The sequence below is a fragment of the Rhinolophus sinicus genome, chromosome 16, assembly GCF_057876585.1.
Source record: "Rhinolophus sinicus isolate RSI-liver-muscle chromosome 16, RSI-T2T, whole genome shotgun sequence".
NCBI classification, from domain to species: domain Eukaryota; kingdom Metazoa; phylum Chordata; class Mammalia; order Chiroptera; family Rhinolophidae; genus Rhinolophus; species Rhinolophus sinicus.
The window spans coordinates 114,684,604-114,706,004 of record NC_142516.1 but is presented as its reverse complement, the minus strand read 5'-3'; the positions used below and the strand labels follow the sequence as shown (position 1 = coordinate 114,706,004).

At 35.7% G+C, this 21,401-nt stretch overlaps 1 protein-coding gene across 19 annotated transcripts in view; it reads right to left on the bottom strand.

Annotated features, from left to right (window-relative positions):
- The window catches only part of TENM3 (teneurin transmembrane protein 3), a 2,441,918-nt gene that overhangs the window by 130,088 nt on the left and 2,290,429 nt on the right, over positions 1-21,401 (bottom strand). For all 19 annotated transcript variants that reach the window (XM_088793202.1, XM_088793205.1, XM_088793208.1 and 16 more), the window contains one exon: positions 5,552-5,674. In XM_088793202.1, the coding sequence (XP_088649328.1) occupies positions 5,552-5,674 (123 nt within the window). The remainder of the gene's footprint in view (positions 1-5,551; positions 5,675-21,401) is intronic.

The window sequence follows — 21,401 nt, the reverse complement described above, 5'->3', positions numbered from 1 at the left end:
CCAGTCAATAGAGAGGTTCCATGTTTCTTTTCATGAATCTGGGCTGATCTTAATGACTTTCTTGACCAACAGGATGTGATGGTAGTGTCACCCTAGTATGTCCAATATCCTAGAAGCCTTGTCTCTTGGAATGCTCCCTCTTGAGACACTCCTCTTCAGAACTAGCTGCTATGTTCTGAGAAGCATAAGCCACATAAAGGCCATGTTTATATGTTCCAGTCAGCAGCCACAACTGGGCTCCAGCCAACAGGTAGCATCTCCTGCCAGCCATGTGAGTGAGCTACCTTCCAGCTCAGGGGGGTGTTCACACAGACCCTGCTGGCATCTGATAACAACTGCATGCAAGACCCATGCAAAAACGGAAGAATTGCCTAGTCCATCTATAGAACCCTGAGAGATAACAGATTGTTCTTTTAAGCTACCGAGTTTTGACATGGCATATTATGCAGTAACAGATAACCTAAGTAGTTGATGGGTTCAGTTTGAGATACGCGGAGTTTGAGATGCTTGGAAGACAGCCAGGTGGACATGTTCCAGAGCTACTTGGATAGATTTTATGTAGTTGATGTCTGGAGCTTGAGGAGGGAGGTTTAAGCAGCACTTATTGATCTGGGAGCACATAGAATGTAACACAGCACATAGAATGCAACCGAAGCCAGAAGAGTGGATGAGAACCCAGCATGATAATATTCTGAAAAGAGGAGAGTCCTGAGAAACAGCAATGTTTAAGGATCAGGTTGAGGAAGGTGAGTCAACTAAATAAAGTGTCCCTGTCAAAACATCAGGAAGAGGGCCGGCCCGGTGGCTCAGGGGGTTAGAGCTCCATGCTCCTAACTCCGAAGGCTGCCGGTTCGATTCCCACATGGGCCAGTGGGCTCTCAACCACAAGGTTGCTGGTTCAACTCCTCGAGTCCCGCAAGGGATGGTGGGCTCTGTCCCCTGCAACTAAGATTGAACACGGCACCATGAGCTGAGCTGCCTCCCACATGGCTCAGTTGGTTGGAGCGCAGGCTCTCACCACAAGGTTTGCCAATTCAATTCCTCGAGTCCTGCAAGGGATGGTGGGCAGCGCCCCCTGCAACTAAGATTGAACACGGCACTTTGAGCTGAGCTGCGGCTGAGCTCCCGGATGGCTCATTTGGTTGGAGTGCATCCTCTCAACCACAAGGTTGCCGGTTCGACTCCCACAAGGGATGGTGGGCTGTGCCCTCTGCAACTAGCAACGGCAACTGGACCTGGAGCTGAGCTGTGCCCTCCACAACTAAGACTGAAAGGACAACAACTTGAAGCTGAACGGCATCCTCCACAACTAAGATCGAAAGGACAACAACTTGACTTGGGGGAAAAATAAATAAATAAATTAATTAATTAAAAAAAAAACACCAAAAGAAAAATATTAAAAAAAAACAACACAAAAAACACCAGGAAGAAAGCTCAGGAGAATGTGGGATCACAGAAGCTAAGGGAAAAGGATATTTCAGTGAGGAGGGATAGGCTAACTAGTAAAGGGTATCAAGAACTCAAATGTGATAAAGACGACAGGGTATTCATTGATGCTACTGACATAGCAATACCGATAACTCTGCAAGACATCCGTTGTAATGAGTGGTAGCAGCACAGGTCAGTTATGAGAAAGGAGTACTGCAGAAGCCAGACTGTGCAGCAGGAGTCAGGGGAAGGTAAAGACAGGAAAATAGTAAATACGCATCTTCTGTGCAGAAGCCTGGAGGCCAGGGGAGAAGGAAAGGAAGGGTGGAGATGGAATAGGTGGTGGACTCAGGATCTATTTATGTATTTTTTAAAGACGCTGAGAAGCTTCAGCATGTTCATATGTTGACTGGAAGGTGCCAGGAGAGTGGGGTAAGTTTGAAGATAAAGGACGGATCAAGAGTACGCATGAAAAGATTAGCCTTGAATGTGATGAGAAAAGGGTGGAAGGGTAAATCCATATATATATAGGGACTGAGATTTGTTTACAGGAAATTAAGAGAACTCCCTCTGAAGGTTTCTGGGTTTGTTATTGTTATTGTTGAATAGAATGCAAGGTCATCTGCTGAGAGAACTGAGGGATTGGAGTTTTGTGTACAGTAGGAAGATTTGAAATAACTGTTGAGAGCTGTGGAAGAGTGTTTGCAAGTGAAATATAGCAGGGTTGCCAGACTGTTGAAGTTGGTGAGCCAAGAGATAGGTATGATTATTCCCTCTTTACTTGTGAGGAAATTGAGGCTCAAAGAGATTAAGCGACTCGCTCAAGGTTACAAAGTAAATAAAAGCAGGAGCTAGGACTTGAATATAGGCCTGTGTGATTCTTTCCAGTACATTAGGGTAAATGAATTCCTTGGTCCAGGGGAATAATTTTAGTTTCTGGAAAGGGACTGGTGTTGGAGCTAAAGACTTTGTTCTCACCTCTTTAGTTGTCCACGTCCCTCGGTTTTGCCTGAGACCCCATACTTCTGACATGTCATCTCTAAACTTTGTAGTCAAAGATCTCAGGAATCATCATTAAAGGATCATGGCACATAATAGAAATTCTTTTAAACAGCAGATACCACTTAGAAGCTTCGGTTCAGTCTTCACTTAAAAGCAAAGCAGGCAGTTTACTGAACCCTAAGCACCATGATCATTCCCTAGAATTATATTTATAAAAAAAGAATAAAATAGGACGGCATGCTAAGAGTTTTGCATTTAGAAGCCATGAAGCAATTTTCTCATTATGCTTAGCACAGTTAATTCTTCTAGTGAGCTTCGTTCAGAATTCTAAGGCTTTCTTAAGGGTTGTCATCTCCTAGAATTTCTAAAGAGATGATGTGATCTGCTTCTCTGGACAGATTATGAACCTGAAGTAGTGGGTGATGGTGCAAGAACACTGCAGGTCCATCACGGAGGCTTAAACGCAGTGTTTTTAAGGTTCTTCTCTTCTTGCAAACAGAGTCCTCTCATTACCTCTGCAGCCCAGGACTGTACATATTTAAGAGATACATAAGGAATCTTTACTTGGAAAAACGGAAATAAGAATTCCTTACAATTTAAGTTTTTTTTTGTTTTTGTTTTTTTGTGTGGTTATTTGAGAAATAATAAACAAGACAACAAGTGACTATTACTGAGGTCACACTGTGGACAAAGTCTGAGCCCAGAGACAGAAATTCCTACAAATCCCCTAGTCTCGTTGGCAGGCTGGAGGATGAGTTCTTCCGCGGTGTACTTACGGTAACTCATCCTGGGGCACCTGCTATCTGTTCCTTATGTGGGAGGCCAGGGAAAAGCTACTTTACTCTCACGTATCACAGCTGTGCTACCGGCACCCGTTAACTGTATGCAGAGCTTTCTATGGTCATGTGGGGGAACTTCAGTCCCTCTTGGAGAAGGGGACTTCCACAGCAGTGTTTTTGAAATGGTGGGCTCCAATCCTGTGTACATTGTGAAATTATCTGATTGAGTTTCAACTAGCATTTGTATAAATGGGGAATGCAATAAAAAATAGAATAGAAAATACCAGAGCGCATTTCATAAAATGAGGATTTGTACTATTCTGGAAAACATTTCAGATGTAAGTGTACATGCATATGTGGGTTTTGATGTAGCACGTGTTTCTTACTGCAGTAATGGAGAATAGTTTAAAAGTCTATCAGCTCCACTGAGGTTTCTGAACCCATAATTTATATGACTTTCTTCCAACGTCTGGGCTGATACTGTTCTAGACAGTCTATTCCAGGGTTGCCCTAAAATTTTCTGCAGATCTGAACTGCTAAGCAGCTTGACCACAGTTACAAAGTCAGTATGTGAAGAAGCTAGGATTTGCATATAGGCTTATGTGAGCTAAGGAATACTGACTGGGGCAGAGGTAATACCTGGCAAAATACCAGGAACCTGCACCCAGCTGTTGGGGTAACTGAATCCACAGCTTTCTCTTTGTCATGCTTTCAAGCACTGTGAAATTTTCATTTTAGTCATTAACAAAAGGTCAGGATGTTGTATAACAAATAAAACGTCTACAATAAGCATTTTTCTCTTTACTATAATTTATTCAGTCTGCAAAAACATTCCCTACATATGTGGTTAATAAGGGCTACTGGACCATTTTCAGAGGAACCATCCACTTTAAGAGACAGTCTAAATTTTAATCTATACAAACCCAAAATAAATACTCTTAATTTCTGTGTAGTTCATCTGTTCATATGTGTATTATCACTTATTAAAAAAACAATCGTTTAACGTAATTACATTTTATTTAATTGACATTGCCCACCTACAGTTTTAATTAGGAAAGTTTTTCTTTTCCCCCCACTGCTCTTTAATCCATGGTGTAGTGACTACCACTGTTGACTCCAGGTGTGGTGACATATCATAGTTACCATCTTATAGTTTTGGGGAACATGTAGAATTTTGTATCAAAAGGCCCCATACAGGGTTGGGGATGGGGTGTTTATTATTATTAACACTATGAAAATCTAACGCCTTATAAAATTCCTCAGCCTCCCTAAAAAGGAAAAGAAGTATCATAAAGTATTATTGTTAAAGTAAAACAGAAGATGGGAAAGCAAAGAAAAAAAATGGTAAAAGCATTAATTACAGTCAATGGGTACATGTAACACAGCAGCATATATATATAAATAAAATCAATATATTATATATAAGTATATAATAGCTTCTTTCTAATCTTACAAAAAAACTAGCCACATGAGGATAAGCATAATTGATGCCAAAGAAGACTACAAAGACACTAGATAAGAAAACATGAAAAACAAAACCTAGGGAAACACTTAAAGGCAAACGAGATATTTATCATGTGACATGTTTAAAGGTGTTTTGATCTGTTTGCTTTGAGATATAAAGTATTAGGATATTTTGCAAAAATTCAGAGAATGCCAATACCAAGACATATACACGCACACAAACATATCAAATAATAGACAGGAATGTATAATATAAATATACATACACATCAATACATTTTCCTAGGTGTTTATACCGAAAAAATGATACACAGCATTCTAGGTGTTTATGTTAGAAAAATGAAATACATCTTCTTAAATTCCATTTTTAATTCAGAGCCAATTGATTTGAAAGTCTGTTAGTTCAAAGTGCAAACTTTTGTAGGTTTAGAGAAAAGCAGAGGAAAGGTCAATAAGTTATAACCCTTTAGTGTGTTTTGTATTTTAAAGCTTCTATAACAAATTAATATAGTATTCCAACTCCACATACGAGTCGAGTGAAGCAAGCTTAATATACCCAAGGTAATATAAGAGATGATACACTGAACTATAATCTATTTACAGACTAACAAGAAAACAAAATACACACTTGCGGGAGGAAAAGGAGGAAAGGCCTAGTCATCAAATCAGAAGGCAGAATATAGTATTATTCCTATAATAAAAATATAAATTTTCAATCTTTCAAGTAAACAAATAAAAACTATGCATTAAAAAATGACATCTGTGATTTCAAAACCTTTTCTTGCTCCCATATAAAACTGGATGTAACATGGGTAAAAATAAATTTATGGAAAGAGGTGTCAAAAGAAAAACACAGGACACGTAATTCTTCCTCTTACCATTGTCGCCAGAAGGTAATGACACAGTGTTTGTTGGCATGGTATCAGAATTCACTTTTCCATTTTCGAACGTGTCATTTTCAGTCTGCTGTAACTGCCAGTTGAGGCCAAAAAGATGCATTGCTGGGGGTAAAGAATACAAGTTGTTTAAAGGTCTGCTGCTTTCAGCTACAAAGCAAATGGTAAATATATCCATAACGAGAGTCATACGTAAAGCTGAAATGTCCATGTTCTGAAACACCAAGGATAAGTGTAGAATAAAAATTAGAAAACAAACAGTTCCTTACACAAATACAATTGAGGTAGCATCTCAATGCAATAAAGAAGTCACTTTAATAATGATTTGATAGTACTCAGTTCATTGGTACCAGGAAACACTTAGGAATGAATCATTATTTGCTCTGCTTTGTCTGAGTTCCACTCTTCATCATTTAACAAGTGGCACAACGCTCTATAGTGGAACTTGCCAAACTTACTTGACCATGGGCCACTCGTACATATGTAATACTTTGTTGCGACACCTATAGGTCCTCAAGAGACATGATGCTATTCATTGGATTAAGGTCAAAAGTAAAGATTGGTTTCACAGATGAACTTGTTGGCATATGAAACAATCAGAATGGATTCAGATGCACAAAATATAAACTGTTTGAATATTCTAAATTTAGGATGAATTGCTCTGATTTTATACATACAATTCAGCAATGGCACAGATCAAGCAACACTCATGTGTCAGATAATTTCATGTAGAGTTTCTGATATGGGTATAATAATCTTATAAATTGATAAAAGCTTTGTAAATATGTTTACTAATTTTCTGTATTTAAAATATTTAGAAAATAGATAACTAGAAGACTACATAGTCATAAATTTATATATGTAATATAATTTTACATTTTTATATATTTTTCTTAATTAATGTAAAGTATTTAGAAGAATAATCAGTCATATTACCCATTACCACTTACTAAACCTTCATCTGTGTTCCACAGAACATAGTTTAGTCATAAGGAAGGATAAATAGGGAAACCTAGTGATGGTCCTATAACCTATCACGAAAGATAATTTTTTTTTTTAACATTATTTGACATTCTTTACTCACTATATATATTGGAATTTACCTGAGAGGTGGAGAAAGACATGCATGTTTAAAAAGCATTGTTAGAAACAGTGTGATCAGTACCCCTGTCAAAAAGCCTTTATTATATATTCAGTATATGTAGTAACAAAATTAAATTGGCCCAGTGTATTGAGCAGGAGCTTTGGATGTAGTTGGATTTTGGCTCAGTCCTCAATTGAGGGTTTAACCTTAGATAAATGATGTAATATTGTTAAACATTAGGTTTACTTAAAAAATGAGTCTGGTTAAACCTACCTTATTTAACGGATAGCAACTTTCTAGGCAGTATATATGAAGGAGAGCTGACACGGAACAGGACAGTTCTTAGTATGTAGGTATTTTATGTATTCTGTATTCCAGATTACTGAACTATTTGAAGTCACCTGACCAGACCATGGCACCTCTCAGCAAATAGTGTCTCTGTCTGTAATGCTCTCCACTCACTGTAAAATACCCATTCTTCACTCAGATGGTAGGTGTTGACTTCTTGGGGAAGCCTCCCCTGACTGAATTAAGCATCTCTCCCAAGACTTTAGTTCACTTTTGTATCTCATTTACCTTACTCAGTGCCTGATACCTACCGTAGTAGGTCTTGATAAGTATCTGCCAAACAAATGAATTCTATTTTCTGAAATTTTAAAATCTAAGAAAACACTGTTGTGGATAATAATACAGTTATTTAAAGGAAAAGTTAGTAAGTAGAAAACACATACATGGCTAGGAATAGTGTTATATTACGAATATTTAATTGATTGCCTTAGTGTAATGCTATATGAAAGGTAGTTGAGAGAAAGTCCACTAGTACTATATATGATTGATTTTTTTTTTCTTTTTAAGATTCAACATTTTGGGGACCTTCTATTATCAGTCTCACATTCTTTTGTTAAAAATACCTGAGGTAAAGTCATGCTATAGTAAGAAACATACCAAATACTGATACAAACACAGCTACATCTGCCCTGTATATTTGTAACTAATGTTTATACTCATACTCCCTGCTTGAATTATAGTCTGCCAGTAATTCCATTTAAACTCTGATTTTTCAAGGATTAAGATATAGGTTACGGAATTCTTGAATTTATAAGTCATCAACTTGTATAACTTCATATGTCATTTTGCATTAAATTATGTCATGTTTTGAGTGGCAAAATGTCAAGAACTTTCTAAACATTTATCACTTCATACATTTTTCAAGCTTCAGATATTTCAGCAATTTTTGAATAAAATGGAAGCTGCTTCTGCATACAGGAAAAGGTCTGACAGACATACTTGGGCATAGCAATGATAAATATTTCCAAAGGGTAAAAGTTCCTACACAAAATAATGTGTCATCATTGTGAGCTTTTATGTAACATAAAAAGTCTTCTTGAATCATAGATTTGCTCATTTTATTGGTTTTAATAGACTTTGAAGAGGAGAGAAAATTCATGGGATCACAGCGATGTCAAATGTTAGAAAGCAGCATAGTGTTTTGAAAGCTATTTTATTTTTTGCCAGATGAGCAACATCTCTAACATATGTTTTTACTACAGAAAATCTCAATAAAATGGGATTTTGGTTCTATAATACTTAAGACATCATACAATGAAAACCATACCCAGTAATATATCTTGTTTAACACTGCATTAAAAATAGAGACCAACAAGTCGTTTGGTCTCAGAATATCATGTACTTTAAAAATATTGCTGTTCGGTATTTAGTGAAGCTCTTGACCCTCATGTATAACTTAAGATATTTATGCAAATACAGGGTGTTAGTAAGATTGACTCCATAGTGAGAGAGAGAAAGGGCAGGGGTGGGGGAAAGAGAGAAAGAGAGAGAGAGAGCCATAGAGGCAGCAACCAAATGAAAGTCAAAATGCTACAGAAATTTCTGAGCACTGGTGTAATCAAAGTACGTGTGATGTCTTGGCAGACAAACAAAGGAAAAATCAGCGAAATAAAATACTTCCGTAAATAAAGAAGGATGAGCCCAATTCTTCAGTGCATGAGCTGGAAAGCAGCATTGAACCCATGGGAAGGCATGTGCGCTCTTCATGAATGGTACAGCGATCCTTGGCTTTACACATGACTGAATAGAGGAGGTGGGAAAAGTGTCCAGAAGTGGTTGGGAGCTCTGCGCTCTTCTGAGTCCCTTAGCCCTCTGGGTGGATAGCTTACATGAGGAGGTACAGGCTGGCAGAAATGCCAGGCATTCTCTCAGCCAGTGTTCTCTGTGCTGGTGGTAGAACATTGTGATGCAATGTTTTTAAAAAATAATAACACATTCACTGAACATCTACTCTGGGTCAAGTGTTGTGCTAGTGCCTCACCTGTATTATCTCATTTAATCTTCACAAAGACTCCACTGAATAGCTATTACTTTTTTTTTTTTCATCTTAAAACTGAGAAAACTGAGGTTTTTTGAGAATTTAAGGTCCCAAGCAAGTAAGCAGTGGACCTGAGCTTAAATCCAGACCTAATAACAAAGGACGTACCACGACACTGCTCTCTGTTTTACCATAGGGCTATAGAGTGTGAAATCCATACAGAAGGAAGTGAAATGGAACTTCTGCGAGGGCCATGGGCTACAGAGAATGCTTCTCTACCAAATATAGAAACTGAAGGCAGAGACAGCATTTGGGGGTGGAGTGTGGGCAAAGATATTAATAGGCAGCATTTGTGTATTCCAGGCACTGTCCTTCCACACAAGTACTTTCCCCCTATACTTATACTGTCTTCAAAGATTTTTTTACAGTAATATGATGGTGATGAAATTCAGAACAGGCTATTTTGGTTAACTCCAAGAGTCTTAAAAATAACAATTTAAAAATTACATAAACACTATACTGGTGTATTTTAAAGAAACAGAAACAGTGTTCATGTAGATTTAATCTTTACAAATTGTTTATGATATAGTGTTTCATAGTTTTATATTGTTATTGCCACATATTTCTATGTGATTTTAATGTGGGGGGCTGGATTCATATTCAAAATGTTATCCAAGGAAAAATGGAATTTGTGAATGACAGTGATAATATCATATGTCTGTTCAGTGTGTTTTTCACATTTTAAAATATCTTGATGTCTATTATCTTCTACTAATGTAGTGTGGGGGCAAGGAGTATTATCCCTGGTGTATGAGACAGAGGCAGAGGGAGATGGTGACTTACCCAATATCTTTTAAAAAGTTACAATATGAAGAAGACTCGGGGTACCAGATCTCCTAACCCTGTTTCAGGATTCCTTTTCCTACACTGTTCTATTTTTCTACCTACCTGGATTGCTATGAATTAAAATGAAGCACTCATATTAAAGACATTTAAAATTTTTTACCAGAAATTGTTAACTGATCTCTTTTTTGACAGTAGCAAATATAATCACAAGTTTGTCCATTTGTGAAAATTGGCTTCTAAATACAAGATGTTTACGGAATATAAATGGTTGTATTTTGCGAGATCATTCGTACGTTTCTTGTTTGGAATTGAAACATATTTTCTCCATGTTAAAAATCTTAGAAATGGTGGTTAAGTCCCCAGTTGGCTACAAAAGTCTGTCTATCCAGTAGAAATATGTATACACATAGCATCCAAAGGCATGAACAAGAATGTTCACAGAAGCATTATTTGTAATAGCCCCAAACTGGAAACAATCCAGATGTCTGCCAGCAATAAAATGGATAAACAAATTAGAGTACAGTCCTACAATGGACTTCTATACAGCAATGTAAATGAAGGAACCACTGCCAAATGCAACAATATGAATAAATCGCATAAACATGATATTGAGCAAGAGAACCCAATCACAAAAAACGTGAAGACTGTGTCAGTCTGTGTGTCTAAAGTCCAAAAGCAGTTAATATCAACTGGTAGGAACAAATATAATCAGAATGATTACCTCTAGGGAGGAGGGGGCAGGTTAATAACTGACAAGAGTCCATAGGGGCTTCCGGAATGCTTAGTCATATTCTATTTTTCTATCTGGGAGGTGGTTCCACTGGAGTGTTCACTTATGATCTGTGTCATTTTCAAATGTATATTATGCTTACATTAAAAATTCTACTTAACTGTAGTACATATAGCATAGCTAAAAAATGTATGTTTTCACCTTCCCTAAACCTTCCCTGTAGGTGCTTTTCTCATGAAGGCTACCAGGTATTACTTCCCATAAGGTTGCAGGTGAGGCCGTTATGACAGCCTATGTTACAGCCCCCTGCAATCACAACAATAAATGCATATAGAATAAAGACACAGTGCAGAGGGATGGTAACTGACTCCATCAGGTAGGAGGAAAAGAGAAGAGTGAGGAGAAGTTTCTTCAGTGCAAATCTCCGGTGTTAGAAGGAAAGCCACATGGCCGTCCCAAAAGGATCTGTAGTTTAAAAACTATGACTTGTCTTGGTGAGGATGCGGAGAAATTGGAACCCTTGTGCACTATTGGCGAGATTGTAAAATGGTGCAACTGCTATGGAAAACAGTAAGGCAGTTTCTCAAGAAATTAAAACTAGAAACTACCATTTGATCCAGAATCCCATATCTGGGTGTATATTCAAAAGAATGGAAAGCAGGGTTTCAAAGAAATACTTGCACTTCCATGTTCATAGCAGCACTGTTCACAATAGTCAAGAGGTGGAAGCAACCTAAATGTCCACTGACAAAAGCATGGATTAAAAAAATTGTGGTATTATATATCCAATGGGATATATACATTAGTGCCTATATATCCATGGGGGATATGCTCCAAGAACCCCAGTAGATGCATGAAACCTAGGATAGCACTGAACCTTATATATACTGTTTTTTTCCTATACATACACACATACCTATGGTAAAGTTTAATTTATAAATTAAGCCCAGTAAGAGATTAACAACAACTGATAATAAAATAGAACACTTATAATAACATACCGTAATAAAAGTTATGTGAATGTGGTCTCTCTCACAATCTTATTGTACTGTACTCACCCTTCTTTACAATTTTTTTCTTCCACACACTTTCACAGATGGAAGATTCATTCTGACCGCAGATCTTAGCAACCCCAGCGTATGATTTTTTTTTCCTTTCCTTATTAAGTAGAGAACTTGTGCTCTTTCACCGAAAGGAAGCACTTGATGGCTTCACTTTGGCATATCCAAATTGCCAGCATCACTTCTCTTTATGTTTTGGGGCCATTACTAAGTAAAATAATGGTTACTTGAACACAATCACTGCAATACTGAGACAATTGATCTGATCACTGAGATGGCTACTCAGTGACTGATGGGCAGGGAGCATCCACAGCATGGAGACACTGGACAAAGGGATGACTCATGCTCTGGATGGGATGGAGCAGGATGCCACAAGATTTCATCTCACTGCTCAGAATGGTGGACAATTTAAAACTTAGGAATTTTTTATTTCTGGAATTTTTCCATTTAACATTTTCAGACTGCAGTTGACTGTGGGTAACTGAAACCTCAGAAAGTGAAACTGTGGATCAGGGGGTACTACAGCATAATTCCTCCCTTTTTCTCTGGGCAGAAGAACAACGATTTCCAGCTGTAATATCTGACATTTGCCATATACAAAATTAATAAGTGTACTTTTTTATACTATCACCTAAGTCAGTGATAAAAAATTATAATGATAACAGTAGGAGAGACTCACAGGAATGTTAAGCCATCAATTACTATTGCAACCTATGTTACTAACAGCTCAATGGCCTACTCTAGACTACATCTTCTTAAGTTGCTTGTGGTAGTCTTAGATTTTAACCAATTTTAACATGCTTAAAATTAAAATATTTCCTATATGCTTCAAAAGCCTTTATTCTATAATCTCTTAAGTCTTTTTTCTGTAGGCTTTCTCAGTAAATGTTAAGAAACAAACACCATTAATTGAAATAATTTTGAGACAATATACTAGCAAAGATTTATTAGTGAAATTTCATGAAGAAATTTTCTTTCAGGCTCAAAGACCATTCGAGAGAGAAAATTACAGCATACATTCCTCTTATTTTTTATGGTTGATGGAGATGAAAAGAACGCATCGTATTATAGTTATTTCACCTCTTCCCTATAGAAAAAAAGGGCATGCCATTGTTTTTAACCAATGTATGTTGGTTTGATACTTAAAAGCCAGCATGTGGAATACTTGAAACCAAAATGTGTAATTAAAGAAAATGATATATTACCAAGTAGCTAAATTCAGTGCCATTTTTAGTTCCATATTGAGAGAAAAGGTGCCAAAATTTGATCTTGTCTCTGGGGACCATGCCATTGAAGTTGTTATCACAGCTACTATTATTTTTATTGGCATGCCTTGTGTTCTCAGATACTGCCAAATATGGATGGGAAGGAGGGGTGGTGACAGCTGGTGACATGGTCCAGCAATCTGCCAGGACCTTGGAGTAAATTACAGGGGATTTTGTGAAGTGAACACAGAAGAAAGCCCCCTTGCCATCAGAAACCTAAATGTAGCTTCTGCCACCAGAACCCTGAAGAGTACACTCTCAGGATTTGGCACTTGAGTATAGTTCTTAGCATGACTGCCATTATTGGCTAAATGCTGTTTAATATTACAAGATCAAGCAAATATTCTCACAAAGATAGAAAAAAACAACATACAAGGTAATATGAGAACCAGCATCTGGTAAGAAAAACTGACTTAAAAAAATCTCAATCTGAAAATGTCTGCAATTCGGTTTTGTTTAGCCTCCAAAATCTTGGAAGTTCATCTAAGCAAGCGTAAGTCTAAAGTTTCTCTTTCTTATAATTCACCTCACATCCACCATAGTATACTTTCCCCAAAATAATCTTGGAGAAAGATTCATGAAGAACATGTTATCAGATGCTACAAGAAAAGAAAATCAGAACCTGACCTTTTATAGTTAAGAGCACAAATTTTAACACAGATTATTGGTGGCGTCTTGTGGAGCCTTTTGTTTATATTAAAAGAGACCTGGATCCCAGTCTCAATTCTGGCTCTAACTAGTTGTGGAAACTTGGCAAGTCACCGGGACTCTCTGCGGCTAATATTTCTCATTTACATAAAAATGTGAAGAGTTTGCACTAGATGGTCTCTAATGTCTCTTCCAGATTTATATTCTAGGATATGTCAATGTATTTAAAAAATATAAATGTTTAGGCTAAACCATTGAGCAAAGGAAAAAACATCTGGCATCAATAAGGCATCAACATATTAGAATATCAATGTTGTTGTTCCTTTGTTTTTATTTTAAAATAAAATATAATTACATGAGGTCAACCTATCATTGTATGCATATGATACCTTGGGTACCTTGGGTTTTGAGAGCAAAATTTCTTCATTTTATGTTTTAGTTTCAGGAATACATAAATATATATAATGCACATGTACAATGATTAGATTTTACAGAAAAAATAAGAAAAATACTTTTAAACATAGGGCAATGATTCAATGATTTGATTTGAGATATGCATCCAGATGCAACCAAGTTTTCCATGTAAAATGAAAGCATCTCATGTAAAGACTGCAGTTTGTAGCTTGGACCCCTACTAGTCTAAAGTGTCATTAGAAATACATAGTTTTCCATAAATTAGCTTTTGTTTTGGATTTCCTGCTGTGTTCACATACATGTTGACATTATGTATTAGGCAATATTCTATTCCACTATTATTTGTTATTATTTTAAGGCTAACATATCAACAGTCCAGACCTTGGTGACCCAAATACGGTTATTTAAAAATCAATATTTCTTTTGAAAGCTTTCATATTAACATGTACTCAAACTGTCATTAAGAAAAAGGGAATTATTCCAACTAAAAGAGACTTCCATATTCAAAGGAACTAACACTTGATGTAGCAAGTTCCTCTGAGTATTATAACACACTGAAATCATTAAGGTTTATGAACTATGGTATTTTTTGCTAGGGGGAGGGAGCAAGAAAGTAAGAAATGGTTGCGAATACTTTATATTTCTATGCTGTGTATTTTTCCTTTCTATCCTTTTAGCATTTTGTCTTTAATGGGAAAGTAGAATCAGATTGGCTATCACAATGTCTTCATGAACTAAATAGTGATTTAGCTATGTGCCTTTGTTTCTGCTAGAATATTTGCCTCATATTCTTTTTATAAATGTATTAAACACTATACTTTTAAATTTAATTGCATTTTTCTTCCTTAACTATGTGGATTCAGTGTAATATGTTTAAAGATGTTGCTTAGGAAATAGTAATTCCAGCTGCCCACTGACAGCCAGTGCTGAAGCCGACAGAGGCTTATGAAAATCTAGCTGTTATTTGTCACCGATGGAATTAAGTCAGGATTTCTAAAACAGACTGTTTTCCTAATGTGTCATTAGTTTTCTATTGTTTCCAGGTTCTGTTCTCTGAATGAAAGAAGCATTCATTCTCCAATCTCATGGAAAGAACAAAGTGTTCACCATCATGATTAGCTGCCCAAAGGGGCTAATCATTATCAATAAGCTGGAGAATCTTTGAGGTAACAGTTGTCAACATTAAAGAATATGGTAAGAGGACGTTTGTCAAAAACATTCAAATTGCAAAGTGAAATAATTTACATGATTTATAGACTATTCCCTGCTTGTCAAAATACTGAGTTTGTTGTTATCATGAAATGTATGTAACAGAGGATTCATTAGTGACAGTTATTAGCAGGCTTTGCTATTGAAATGCTATGAATGTACTCATTATTCAAAGGCGTGTTGTACTGACTAAGTTTTCATCTGGATTCCTCTCTTCCGTAACAGCTTTAAGAGCTACGTCCTACGTTCATGTAACAAATGTATATGTATGTTAATAAGCTATTTAAGCATAACATTTTTTCTTGGCTTGTTTTCACTTTTGGAACAAAGTAGTAAAATAGATCTGAAAATTACAATTCTTTGAAAATTTAATCATCATTACTCAAAGATCTATTAGTGATATGGAGATTCTTAAAGGAAGTTTGTTATATTCAAATATGGCAAAATCCAGAAAAACATCCCCTTCATATTAGGGGAAATTTCAAATAAGGAAATTTTACAGCATTACTTTAAAGGAAACTGTTCTCCTCCAAAAGGTTACATTTGAGAGAGATAATAGGATTTGTGAGTGTGTGTATGTGAGTGTGAGTGTGTGTGTGTGCACATGTGTGGTTGTCAAGTGGCAACTTTAAACAAAATCAATGGCCTTTCAGGAATCCAGGCACAACTAGTTTGTGCAGGTTGTTGTTCACTATCCATTCATCAGCAGACACTTAGTATGCACCTTATCAAGTTCTGCTTCAGGAGAGAAGCAGTGCGCGCAGTACCCACTTGACCCCACTCCAGCAGATAATGGTAACTTTGACAGATCATGTAAGTCTCCTTGACCATCTCAACTCACCAGTCAGGGTAGGACTGGTATTCCAGTATTCCAGCTGCCCCAATAATCTGGGATCACTTGGAAAGGCGTTTCCTTAGCTATAAACTTATCTTAACTATTATGAATGGGTATTAATGGAGCATTACTCGAAATGTATTTCAAAGCACAATACAAAGGAAAAGTGTCCTTTCTGATCCCCAGGAGACTTGCTCACACTGTCAAAGTACTTCTGTATCTGGTGATCTCAGTCTCCTTTCCTAAAAATAAATGGCCAAGTTTCCCACTTTAAACATGCATTGCTGCTCTCTCTGTGATTCTTTTCTAAGATTACAAAGCATTTCTCTGAAGAAGTAAGAAGTGCTTAAAGACATTTTTACTCTAAAAATAGAAAATGATGGTTAACATTTGTGATTATTTGAAACGATTGAACAATATGGATAGTTTTTATGTTCAAATTCTATGTAATTCACATAGGCTAACTAACCTCATCATGCAGTTAGTTAAAACTACAAATGTAGCAATGAAAAGATTAAGGATCTAGAATGAAATTAAATGACCCAATGGAAAAGACCTATAGCATTTTCAGTCACCTCAGCAGTAAGTGATTCCAATACTTTTTTATAAAAAAATGTGCTTACCACCTTTATGATATAATTGTGAACCTCCTATGGTATTATTATTTTATAAATATTTTTATATGTATAATTTTTTCCTGGAGATAATTGACTTAAAAATTCAAATACCCTTATTTTAAAAGGAAATTTTACAGCATTACTTTAAAGGAAAAATCAGTATCTCCTAATATAAATAGAAGACAACAATAAGAATAAATGAAAGAAACTGTAAACAAAGTTATTAAAATCTACATAGAATTTATTGTCAGCCAAATTGTTATTTGTGAAAGAAGTGTGAAAGACATGTGTCATGACATGCTAACATTGACTGAGACCTTCCTCATGACATAATTATATACAACAGAACAAGCATTCAAAAAAAATAATAAATTTCTCATTTTCTCATTTAATCTTATTTATTCTCCTGCCCATGTACCACCTGTAAATTCTTAAATTTTATGAGATACAATGCCCTATGATATAGTGGGGAAAACTTCCAGGCTCAAAATAAGGACACCTAGATTATGGTCCGTGTTTTAATATTTGTTGGCTGTAACATTGAATAAGTCACTCATTCTCTGGGCCTAAGACTTTTCTTCCTAAAACCTGTGGATAATAATATTTGATTTATTAGGTTCTTATAAGGAATCATAGCAGTTAACATTAATTGAGCATTTACATTTTATCAGGCACATTAATTATTTTGTTAAATATTCCCAAGAGCTGTATTATTCCTAATCTTGTTTATATCGACGAGGACACTCAGGTTTATGGAGATTAAGCACTTTGCTCAAAATTACACAGGTAGGTAAGTGACAGAGGAGGGATACCAACTCAAATCTTACTGCTTTGAGGGCCTGTGCTTACAAACGGTACTTCTAAAAATATATGGCAATGTCATATAAAAATTTAACATTCTACTTTCTCTTATAAGATTGTGAGATCATTGTGGTAAAGACTGCATCTTACTCATCCCTGTGAATTCAGTGTGTAGCAGGGATATTCAGTAATTGCTAAATTTAATAGACTTAAATTGACGATGTGATTGGAAATAATTAAAAGGAAATCCCTGTGAAAAACAGATAAAAATCTGCAAGAGACAAAACTACTTGTGTCCTTTTTTTCTCAGCATGAAGGGTCCCATAACCTACACTCAGGTGCAGTGGGTAGTCTTGGCTCTCCTTCTATTGCCCTGGGAAATGTAGCACAATCTGTGAAAGGCTTCCTCTTCTATAGTGGCACAGGAGGCCTAGTGAAAGTGATACAGGGGAGAACGAGCTCACTCACGGACGAAGGAGCAGAAAGGCCAGGTTAGAGACAGCCAATGTCATGCCAGGCTGGCTGATGGACAAAGACACCAGGAGAGGAGAGCAGTTCCCTCTTAGGAAACCTGGATAAGTCATCAGGGGAAAAAATCTAACAGGTAAAGGAAAGATGGCTTCAAAGGTCTTATCTTTAAAAACACTGGATATTTTTTCAGAAAACATTTTAGTACTACACAAAAGTCAAAAAAATACATTTGTTCTTTGATTCGCTGTTGGATGTGTGCCTAAAATACACAATCGGAGGGTCTCAAAGTAATATTCTTTTCACCTTTAGGCCCAATTCAATAATGGCAAGTGCACATGCTGACCGCTTTGATTATCAAATGCAGAGCAACAAGAGCTGTATCTCCCAAAAACTTTTGAAATACAGAAACACATGGATTTTAAAAATTTCTTCGAAATATATTAATAGAGTACTCATAAATGATTGGAAAGAAAGAAGAGATATCATTTCTTTTCACAGTTTTAAAGCTATTTACTGGGTATACTTTATAAATAAAATTCTTAAAGCACGTATGTAATATTATCTAAAATTAAAGGAAAGGAACAAACAGAAACACGACTATAAATTCTTATGGGAATTTTAAATCTAGTTAGCCAATAATCCCAAAGTAACATTTCTTTTCACTTCTAGATGTTAACTACAAAAAGAGTTCTAGCTAGACAAACTCAAAAAAGAAAACCAATGAATATCATAACTTGTTTCCCTCAGATAGAATATCTAGATGATATTCTATCACAATATATTGATTTTAATATACCTGAGAATTGATTTTTCGGGCCACATTTAGTTTTATGTGGTAATACTTAAAATTTGTCCTTATGTCAGCTTTTGTCAAAACACATAATCCTAGTTATTATTCTGGTTTTAGCAGGAAAATCTTACTCTAATGCCCAAACTGCCTTTTATGCACTCTCCTAGTCTCCTACCATTCTCCTTTTTAAATAGTCATCAGGAATATAATTAAATGCTCAGTGTTTGTATTCTCTGAAATATAATCTCAAAGAGAGCAAGAACTGTGTTGTCCACTGCTGGATCTATCATAGTGTCTCAATAAATAAATGTTGTCGCTCAATAAACAAATTTTGAATGAATGATGGAAGGATGGATGGATGGTCACTTCCTTTTCTGGTGTTACATTACTAAGTTACCAAAGAAGAATCTGGAATCTTATTCTTAAGGAAGAGAGACAAAGCATATAGACATTCCAACTCTGTAGACATTCTAAGATTATGTAGGAACAATAAATAAACTAGAAGAGTACATGCATTTGAATTTTATTTTATCTCTTGTAATCTAGGATGAGAACTTTGTTTGAATATAGATTCAATGGAACTTAAAGGTTTTATGCTGAATTCATTCCTAAAATTCCTAGCAATCTATTTTTTAACCTTATTTATGCCAGTTACTTTTCCTTTCACTTCTCTTTATGTAGCTATTTTTCTCAGACTATACTGCTCTCAGTACCACGAATGTAAAAGCAAATGACATATGCAACACCAATTAAATATTTATGCAATGTAACACTGACATGGTAAATATTGTATTATGCTTTCCACTTGTCATTAGTCAGGACATGTTGCTACATTCTGCAAAACTGATAGCCTAAAACAGAGAAAACAGCGCTGTATTTCACACACAAGATAAATTTGTCTGGCACAAACTGAAGTTTAGCTGACTTTAAAGGTAGTTCTTATTTTTGCTGTCCTTGAATGCTTTTCAAGTCAGGGAGATCCTTATATTTGAATGGTAAAAATGGTCTGTTTGAATATAGTATTTCTCATATATTATTTATTCAGCTGACTTCATATTGAGCTAAGAGTAAAATAAATTATTTTAGGCGAGGAGAGGAGGAGTATACTTCCTACATTCCTATCATTTCTAGAATTTGGTAGGGATTTCTTTTTTATATATAGTAATAAATATTCGGATAAACTTAAAACTACACATTTTTACGTGTGCTAATAAAAAACAACAACAATTTATAATGTTAAAAGAATCGATTGTGCAATATATAGCTTTTCCCCACTTTAGGTTCAATTCAGAAGGCACTGATGTGATTATACAGAGTTGGCTACAGAATGAACTGAATTTTAAGTGACTTCTCAATCTTTTGTAGGTTTCTATGATACGCTAGACAGAGAAAACTAATACTGTCTACGAATTAATAGAGTTCATTTTGAAAGTTACAACAGACTGCAAACATGACAAGATAGCCAAAATTTCTGTAGGTGTGTGTGTGTGAGTGTGTGAGTGTGTGTGTGTGATGCACAACTCCATCCTTACGAAGTGCTGTCCTTAATAAGAAAAAAAAAATACAACATCTAGAGTGGGTTTTTGTTGGTTTTCTCCTTTTTGAATTTGCAGAATCAGAGTACTGCAGTAGTTGCTTTATCATATTACTATTATCCTCCTTTCCTAGAGGTAAACTGTTTTATTTGGAGTTGTTAATCACCACTGAATCAAGTTTAAATCTGTCTTTAATTTCATGTATGCAAGGATAAAACACAATATTGATTTAAAATTTTTAGTTTACAATTTTCAATCCTCCAAAAATAGGCAATATATTTTTTCCACAATGTGATGAAATCACATTAGTATTAAAATGCTACCATTCCATCTCAAAATGCATTTTCTGAATGTAATGCAATTAGGAGTTAAGGGAAGAAGCTGTAGTGAAAAATGGTATGTAATTCATTGCTCAGTTGTGTTCTATTACCTAATAAAATAGCACTTTTATTACAAAGAAATGTCCAAAAAAAAAAGGAATGTCACATTTTATTTTGCTACATATATTTAAATGGTTGATTTTTCATGAAGCATAAAGGAATGGCGTATTTTTCTTTCTGACCCTGAGTTGCATATATATAGCTAGTACCGTAATCAATTTCAAGGTACACAGAGAGGTAAAAATGTTCATAAAATGCAAATAGACACAGAAGTAGGACAGATAACTGCTACTGAATCATACTGCAATGAACCTGGATTCGACAGGTTATGTTTTGCTAGATGTAGGGAACGCTTATGTTGTTAAACAGCCTTTTTAGCAGACATATGACAACATCTATTTTAGGAATCAGTTGGTAGCAGCTGTTCAGAGGAGATAAATAACTACATATGTATTTTTTTTTCAATGAAATAGAACATTGAAAATGTAAGTATTTCTTTGGTTAGCAGCATGTCAGGAGTTACTAAGAAAAAACAATGTTGACTTATTTCTTGCCATTGGGAAATGAGCTAACCAACCAGTCCCTTAAAAGTTCAGATTTTTGTGGGGGAAAGAAAAAAAACAACAACTATGGAGGGTTTAGTGGGAAATGGGAAGTGACTGTTAAAGAATACAAAGAATACAGGGTTTCTTTTTGGGGTGATGGAAATGTTCTAAAATTGATTTTAACACTGTGTGAATATACTAAACACAGTGTTAATTTGAATTGTACATTTTAAATGAGTGAACTGTAGGGTGTGTGAATTATATCTTAATAAACC